This window comes from Scaptodrosophila lebanonensis, unplaced genomic scaffold, assembly GCF_003285725.1.
Source record: "Scaptodrosophila lebanonensis strain 11010-0011.00,11010-0021.00 unplaced genomic scaffold, SlebRS2 tig00000085-arrow-pilon, whole genome shotgun sequence".
Classification (NCBI taxonomy): domain Eukaryota; kingdom Metazoa; phylum Arthropoda; class Insecta; order Diptera; family Drosophilidae; genus Scaptodrosophila; species Scaptodrosophila lebanonensis.
The window spans coordinates 5,382,609-5,391,706 of NW_022060564.1; the positions used below are offsets into that span (position 1 = coordinate 5,382,609).

General features: G+C 32.9%; 2 protein-coding genes across 2 annotated transcripts; both read right to left on the minus strand.

Annotated features, from left to right (window-relative positions):
• Positions 1–2,154: 2,154 nt before the first annotated feature.
• Positions 2,155–3,027, minus strand: LOC115626598. The gene is made up of 3 exons (XM_030521982.1): positions 2,905–3,027; positions 2,660–2,849; positions 2,155–2,591 (listed from the first exon to the last, which is right to left on the minus strand). The coding sequence occupies exons 1-3, from the start codon at positions 3,025–3,027 to the stop codon at positions 2,461–2,463; spliced, it is 444 nt and encodes a 147-aa protein (XP_030377842.1). The 3' UTR covers positions 2,155–2,460.
• Positions 3,028–3,270: 243 nt separating this feature from the next.
• On the minus strand, positions 3,271–4,249 carry LOC115626517. The gene is made up of 4 exons (XM_030521901.1): positions 4,235–4,249; positions 4,075–4,174; positions 3,812–4,010; positions 3,271–3,615 (listed from the first exon to the last, which is right to left on the minus strand). Exons 2-4 carry the CDS (start codon positions 4,123–4,125, stop codon positions 3,479–3,481), a joined length of 387 nt encoding a protein of 128 aa, XP_030377761.1. The 5' UTR covers positions 4,126–4,174; positions 4,235–4,249; the 3' UTR covers positions 3,271–3,478.
• Positions 4,250–9,098: the final 4,849 nt, after the last annotated feature.

Genomic DNA, 9,098 nt, shown 5'->3' on the forward strand with positions numbered 1-9,098 from the left:
TATAATAAAAGTACATAAATATATATAGATTCGTATACTTGTATAGATTCGAAATTAACTTTTAAGCCAGCTCTTTCAAATAGTTTTAAATAAACCTTCAGGACTCCTATAGAGTATACAGAATGCAGACATTTATAAAACAATCAATTAAATGGCTGAAAAATAGTTCAGAGCTTCTCAACTAGCTTTAAATAAATGGCTGCGTCAAGTGCACGCTAAAGTGTTTTGTTGATAACGCATGCAAAAAATGATGTTCGTAAAATTCCAACCTTATCTATGAAGTGAGAAGAGCCAGTGGAAATTGTCAAATGTTGAAAAATGTCAAGAAACATGAGACAAAGCTGCATCAGCCGATCTTAGACATGGCATCATCATGGTGGGTGTTACGTATACGCCATGTGAACCACCAAACTGCAGACACAGCGACACAGTTCGCATGTCACTCAGTTAGTCAGTTCGTCAGTTCGTCAGTCAGTCAGTCAGTCAGTTTATCAGTCAGTCTGGTAGTGACTTGGCGAGTCGTTCTTTGGCGCTGTCAGTTTTTGGCTTATCTGAGAAAACTAATTTGTTAAAATGTTGCCTGGCTTATTTGTCGTTGTCGTCCTCGCTTTCCTCGTCCTCGTCCTCCTCCTCGCTCTCGTGCTTGTCCTCGTCGTTTTTCGCGTATCTGGTTTTAGTTGCCGTCAGCATACGCAACAACAGACATAGCCTTAGTAGCTACAGCCACACAACTACAACTACAACTACAGCTGCGAGTACAAGAGAAGCAACGACGTCGTCGACGATGGCGACATTTGATGATGACGCTGCACAGGAAATGCTTGTTGTAGAAAATCTCAAGCATCCATCATACGCTTGATGTGATGCCGCCTTCATCCTCGTCGTCGACGTCTTCAGGAAGAGCGAGTTTTTAGCTGCCGCTTTCTGCTGCTGCTACTCAATGACATTTTGTGATGAAAAATAAGTGAGGAGAAATAAATTCATGTACTGCCCTTTTTGTATGCGCTGCACTGCATAGCCGGCATGGCCTGGCAGGCAACTTGACTTTCAAGTCAAGTTAGCTGCACAAGCAAAATGCTTTGTGAGTATTTTTTCTCCCTCCCCTCCCCTACCCATCCCTGCTTAGAGCGACTACCCCCCCTCTCATTCAGGCACCCTCTAGCATTTCAGTATTTTTGTGCTTGCTTCCTCGCTTTGTATAGCTCGTTAAGCTTTTTGTACCGCTGCCGCTTTGTAGCTTATTTGGTGTCCTTTATAGGCAGCACATTTCGTTTTAATGCCAAAACAGTCGCCACTTTGCATATTAAATTTTAAGTGGCCTTCGCTTAACGTTGCACAGCACATTGCGCAGAGCAACGCTTAAAGCTCAATGAGGTGTTGCCATGATTTAGTGGCTTTGTTGGTTACATAGTTCGTTAGTTTGAAAAGGGCCGTGCTAATTGTGTGAATAGTGTAGAGATGGCCTTTCCATGGACGAACCACAGGTAGTTTATGGCAGTTGTTGTATTCTCTTTTCAAAAGCTTAGCAGAAAGCAGCTTAAAGGGTTCATTGGTTAGCCAAGCAGGTCTGAAGAAATGAATTTAAATTTATGTTTAATAAAAATTAAAAGTAATTTAAAATTGAAATTAATATCTAAATATCTGTAGTGTAGCTTTCGCTTTTTTTATTTATTTCATTGTCAAGCAAAGCTGTTGACGTAAAAAAAGGGGAAAAATCATTAAAATAAATATTAAACTAAATAAAACAAAAGAATAAAAAAGGCAATTTAAATTACAGAAATAACTAATAACGAATCCGACTATGCCCCGATTCACAGCACAAAAAAGAAAAAGAGATGAACAATATTAAACCAAGAAGTAGTAAAATTTTATTAATATAATACATAAGTGTAGTTTTCTCTTTTTATTTGTTTATTTCATTGACCAACAAATATGTTGATATTAAAAAGGAAAAAAATCATTATAATAAATATTAAACAAAATAAAACTAAAGAATAAAAAAGGCTATCGAAATTAATAAAATATCTAAAAGCGACTCGCTGGGGGATTTTATTTGCCAAACGGCCAGCTATCTATCAATTTATCACTTCAATAAAATTTTAAAATTATATTTGAAATGCACAAAACTTATTGTTTAGGAAGCTTATTTTATGGTTTTTTTAAGGACTTTAGTATCAAAAACATAAACATAAACAATTATTATATTCCTTATTATTCTTTTTTCTCTAATTATAATTATTATTATAATAATAATAATAATTTTGTTGCTATAACTAAAATAGTTACTGAAGCGTCCTCCGTTCGAATTAAATGACTTTTGCAAACTATGGTTCAACATTATTATTTAAGACAAAGATTTGGCTTATTTAAAAATAGGTTATCAATATGTGTTAAATATTCATATTTTGGGTCTACTGTGGAGGCGAAAGATATTTCTTATAAAGAACTGGATCTAAATCATTAAAGTGCATTTGGATCGCACGGTGTCGCCAAATATTTTCTGTCAAATCGATTTTTATCCATAGCTGCAACCATTGCTTTCAGAGCAGCCGTTGTAGGTTTCTTTTGAGTTGTGTAGCCGAATACGTTATCTAAAGTTGTATAAATGCATATTAGAAACCATATATTAATATATACTTATATTTTTCAGCCAACTTACTTAGATAGGTATTTGTAGTGATGGTCTCATTACAACCCGATATTAGGGCGTATTTTTTATTGTCCGTTGCCAGGATGTGAACTTTTTCATAATTTTTCAAATGATTGGCAATGAGTTTCTTCGAACAGGCTTGATTTTTCTTGCTACCCGCCCATGTTAGGGTAACCCAGTGCTTACCCCTTAGAGTTGTCTACAAATATAATGATATTGAATTGACACTGAATATTTTATTTTCTTCAAAGTACCTTCGGAACTGTGCTAGTTATGATAGGACATAGTCCCTTTAAAGGATACTTTACAGCTGAGTTATCGTCATCCGATGAAGCAATTATGGTAAATAAACAAATAAAAATAAGTCTGTGCTGCATATTAGTATGAGTCTTATATGCTTGCCAAAAATGTTCACTTACTTTTCTGGGCCAAGCATTGCCAAGCAAATTCTTCAAATGTTTTTAGCAAACTGTGCACTAACGTTAAAATATAAGTATTTATATAAGCATAGCCAATACATTAAGGCTGAACTATCTACTTAGCTATGCTGCAAAGAATTGGCATGCATTGTTTTTCTTCTAGAAAGGTATAGACACAATTCATGAATGAATAGATAGTTCTTTAAAATATATAGAGTTTACAATTTATTTTCAAGCCTTAAGCTTAAACTTGATTTTACAAGACATTGACTTAACAACTAAAATTAGCACAACTAGGCACAGCTAGCCCCAGCCGAACTTATTTGTGCAAAAGGCGAATGATAAATAGTTTGCTGAAAGCAGAACGCCAACAATTAAGAGCATTTGTTTTAATATTAATGCGCGTTTTTCATTTGGATACTAGACCGTCCAGACATGGTTCAATTAACTCATTTGTACTCATATTATTTTTAGCAAATATTTCATAAATTCTCTTCTTCGTTGCTTCATCTGGATGTTGGCTTAAAGTGACGCCATATGCACCAACTGGAAAATTTAATAAAACTCTGAATTAGCCATATATATTACAAAGCAATGATCAGACAGGCCAGCAACTTGCAAATTGATTTACAGAATATAGTGCATTAAAAATTCAAGCAGTTAACAAAGTTTGGTTTTTGATGGAAAAAGGGCGGTATGTATGCAAATTATTTGCTTGTCTGTTGCTAAAACAAATACTTACATGCGTGCATATCCGTAAGTTTGTCCTCGAAATAACAAAGTCCGAATACCAAATAGTTCTTATTATCGCCTCCCATGAATGTTACCCTCTTGGCCTGAATATCTAGAATGTGCTTCATAAAGACGTGCTGACAGGTTGGATTAGATATGCCGCTGCCCCACACAAAATTCGACCAAACCATTGCGTCGGTGAAACCTGACTGTGAACCATTGTGTGGTATTATATGGTATACATTTTAGATGCATGTCTTCTAATGCACTTACCAGTTTAGTGTGTTTTCCGACATCTGGGCACGGACCCGAATTCAGTTCCATCTTAACGACTTGGAGAAAGAAAAGGAACACAGCTCCCGCCGCTGAAAATCTGCGAATTGTAATTACAAATCAAAGTATAAACTAAAGTATTTAAGATGCAAGAGCTTACTTGGATATGGCAAACATTATTGAAACTAAATGAATAAAGCATATACTTGTATTGCAGATTCTACTAAGCTAGGCACAATAGAAAACTTATAAAGGCTGCAACAAATTTAAAAGAAAATTTCAATTTCATTCAATTGGTGTAACAAAAGCATTTTCTACGGCTTAGTTGTTATTATTTTTATGAGAAAGTCATGCAAATAGGGAAATACAAGTGGCTTTACTTATTTACAAAGCGAATTAGACAAGGCCTTGATATTTCTAAATGCGGTTTGCGGAAATGGAAATTTTTGAGTCTCATTTATAATAGTAATTAGCTTATAATTATAATATGAATTAACTTCATTTAAAATAGTTATTTATTTTTTATTTATTTATTTATTTCATCGACAAACAATGCAGTCGATGTAAAAGAAAAAGAAAACAAAAAATCAATACAAAAGAGAACTTAAACTAAAATAAAGCTATAGGAATAAAAAACCTATAAAAATGACACAAATATCTAATAACTAATCCGACACGGTGGGGGAATTTTATTTGCCAAACGGCCAGCTATGCCTTAGTTATTTATTTATTTAACTTAAGTTTCTTGAATAAAATAAATAAACTTCATTTAGGTTAATTATTTATTTATTATTATTATTATCATATTTTCTGAAATAAAATTAATTATCTTTCTTTAAGTTAAATATTTGATCATTTATTAAGTGCGTGATATTTTGAAAAGTTAGAAAAAATTAAAACGATGTTTACTTGTAATTCTGCGCCTCTTAATTTAAAATATGAACACATCGTTTGTCGATCCCATCTATAAAGTTAATAAACTTAATAATTCTTAGTTTTATTAGTTTAATTTATTTAAATTATTTATTTTATTTATTTGCTTCAAATTTAGACGCTGCGCTTTCTTTTAAAATAAACAATTATCAATTTCATTATTTCGTTTCATATAATTATTATTATTATCCTTAATGATTTTATTGAAGGTACTTAAATATTAGTATCCATCTAGTATTTCTGGCACTGAATAAATCATTGTTACTACCTATATCACTACATTTTTGATTTTGCGCAAAGCTAGCCGTAGAGGCGTCACTTAACTCTGCCATGCGAAGCAAATAAATCAATGCAGGTCTTTCGCCAAGGCACCTTTCACATTTTTCATTCCCAGTTCTTGAGTTAATTTAATTTAAAAGGCGAAAAAAGGAAAACTTTCTCCATCACTTTTTTGTAGCATTCCATTCTTTGCCTCTACTCAGATACTCCGTAGTCTTTTGGAGCTAAGTTTACAGAGTTTGCAGAGTTGACACGTCATCTACACAAAGCAAGATGGCGTCGGCCACTACGTATATTCAATGAAAAGGAAACGTATAAAAGGCAAAGTCACATGATGAACTACAACAATGGAAGGGAGATAAAAAAAACACAAGGTCCCTTGCTAGTTAAACTTGAGCTTGAAATTTGCTAGCTTTTGTTGTGACGCCATTTTGTAAATCATTTTGTCCCAGCTATTTTGACCATTATAAATACACTTTACTGTTGTTGTTATTATTGTTATTGTTGCTGTTGCCACTGTTGCTGCTTTCTCTTCTACGTTTGTTTTTATTTACTTCTTTGTGCTACTAACCACATGTTCGTGTACAGAAAGTTTCGCCACCCACTAATTCATTTGTCTGCCCCAACGATCTAAGCCCCTCCGCCCGCCTTATTGATGCAAAAGTTATGTGAAAAGTTTTGATTTGTTTAGTAGATTTATTTTCGAACCCAACAAAAAATCGACTCCAAGTGGCGCAACCGATTCGAATTAACTGAAATAGAAGTTCCTTTATTTGACTGCACAGTTTTCGTCTTGATTGTTTTGATTTTTTATTTGAATATACATTTTTTTATTTTCTCAACTGGAAAACCTTTAAGCCTCGACAGCTGTTTTTAAAGTACATTTCTTTTCCCTCTCTCTATTGCCAGTACTCTTCTGCCCTTTGGACTGCATTTTCTACCTCAAGTTTCTGTTATAAACTTGAGTTATAATTGAAAAATTGTGTGTATGTGTGTATGTGTGTGTGTGTGTGTGTGTGTGTGTGTATTGGAGCTTCAAGAGCAGCTGTGCTTCGGTTTTAATTAAATGTTTCTGTCCGCAAAAGTTTAATAGGTAACAGTATGAGAAATGGTTCTCAGTGTGGAGGGAGTGAGTAAACAAAGAACAATAGATAGAATTAATGTTGCTTAGAGCAGTGCTTACGAGTGTGCTGCACAACTTTATTTTAGGAATAGTTTCTGACGCAAAAATTGTACATTTAATCGATTTCTGTTCAACTAGTTGTTTCTTCCACAAATACAATCTATTTGAATACTCATATTATATATTTTACGGCATGCCAGACGAAAGGAATCCATTACGGGATGTCCGCCTGCTACCATATTTTAAAACTTATGGCTTTGATGCTTTGATTACTTCGTGACCAATTTTTGACTACACTGTTATAAAAATTGCTGGAATTGAGACTTCGTTCATAATTGTAGTTAAGGTTTCAAGTGCGAAAGAACTTATAACTTAAAAAAAAAAAACGAAATATGACATTATACATAAATAAATCCCAATTGAATAAGAATTTTGATTTTGATTTTTATTAAGCTACAGCCTAAAACTGTAAAAGACGGTTTAGTTACACCAATGATTTACGTTGCCTTGGCTTAGACTGTGATTTCCAAGTCAATTTTGTTCCAGAAGTGTTTTAAATACAAATCGCAAGCGCAGTTGTGAATATACTATAGATATTTATTTTATTTATTTATTTATTGGAAGAAATAAAACAACTACGTCTGAAAAAGTAATGTATTGTCAAATCAAGTCGAAACGGGTTTTAAACAGTCTCGAGTCAAGTCTTGGGAAGATTAAAAAAAGTACTTAAAACAAGACTCTTGGTCTTAGTATAACACATTGCGAGCTAACTGTGCTTTTTAAGTAAGAAATTGTTGGTTTTTTTCTTTGTTATATAATATCAGAAACTTTTTTATTTATAAAAAGATTAAACTAAAATATTTCTGTACATTGTTATCCACAGAAGAACATTGCGTTGAATATTGTTTGTGGCCCCAAACCACAATGAGGGGCATATAGTTTCGTTGCAGACGTAGACAATTTCTTAGCTTGTTTTATTAATTTTCAACTATTTAACAAATATAAATATTCATTCTTATTATGAACATGATGCCTTACCACAAAGCAGATTGTTTACTTTAATAAATATTTGTCTTTATTCAAGTATGATTTTAGCTTTTCCCAAGAGTATTAAAATGTTTTGAATTATTCATTGGTAATAACATGATTTGCTCATGCATTCATTGCAATAAATTATTTGTGCATCGGTTACTATTGTTCAGTTTTGTACTCTTTATCACACATCCATTTGTGGTTACTTTGGCTTTTGAACGTTTTTTCCCTTTATACGAGTCATGAATAAAAATGTGTTTATGAAACTGACAGTCGCACGATTCGAGCTGCGTTTCACAATTAGTTATAGATTAACGAACCACATTTATTACAATTGTATTGAAGGCCATGCTGTTTAATATTCTGTGCGCATAGCTGAACAAATAGAATTACACACGTTTGCATTATTATGTCAATTAATATATATTTCTGGTGAAGACAGTAATTAATTGATGAAATGTGTATTATTGTTGCTTTTTTTCCACACTCTGAATGCTAAGTATAGTGATTTCAGTTAGTTAGTTACTTCGGTGAAATATTGATATATTTATAAACTTTAATTGTGAATGCATTTCAATTTGAAATACATATTTTAATATGTGCCACTGTTATGGTATTACTATATACATACACTTTTGATGGAAGAGAAGGACAGAGGTGGTGAATATTTTGCTGAACTGATTGTTAAATTATCATATTTCTGCAGATATTAAAAGGCTCAGCATATAAGCCGGGCTTACATAATCAAAAACATATATTTTTTATTCTATTATTACCAGTCAGGCGAGAACTATTCTTAAGCCTAATTGTCAACAGACTTAACATTAGTTAACAGTTTTTTCTCTTAGTTTCCAATTGTTTAATTTGTTTATGGCCTAGCTTATTAATTGTAAAAGTAAATATTTATTTATTTGTATGTATAAAAATGTATTGCATAATTAAAAGTACTTTTATTCTCGCAACGTTTGTTAGGTATTATTGCTGCTTTTGGTGGGCTTTTCTTCTTAGCTCTTAAGTTCTATATTATGATCAGAAAATACGCTTTTTAAATGTTCTGGACCTCTCTTCTTCACTGCCAACTCAGTTTCCCATTACTTTCATTAGTTGGTTAAAAAAAAAGTCGCTTCTTGATGTTAGTGTAGCAAGCAACACATTGCTAAGTTTGTACGGATATTCTTTATATTTTAGTAACAACTTAGTTCTACATAAAAAATATACATACTTGTGAGCAGCGTTGCTAAGAAATAATGCATAGAATATGAAGAATTCACATTGGAAGTGAACCACTTAAATATTGTTCTATAATGTACGAGCATTAGACACTTCCGCTCAGCCTGTTGTTGGTATTTTTCTTCAGTTTTTTAATAAAATTGCAGTGAGACAACATTTTGGGCAACAAGCAACAACAAGAATAATAATAATAATAATACTAGCAATAGCAATAACAATACATAGAAAAACAACAACAGGAACAAGCATGCAAATCTGCAACTCAAAACTAACTAAACGAAACTAAACTAAATGCAGACATAAATTTTTTATGCTTAAAGCAAAAAACTTTTGCAATTTGACTGCTGGCTGGCTGGCTGGTTGGTGCAGTTACCGAAAACTGGGAACTGCAAATGTTGGCGACAACAACAACAGCAACACCAAATGC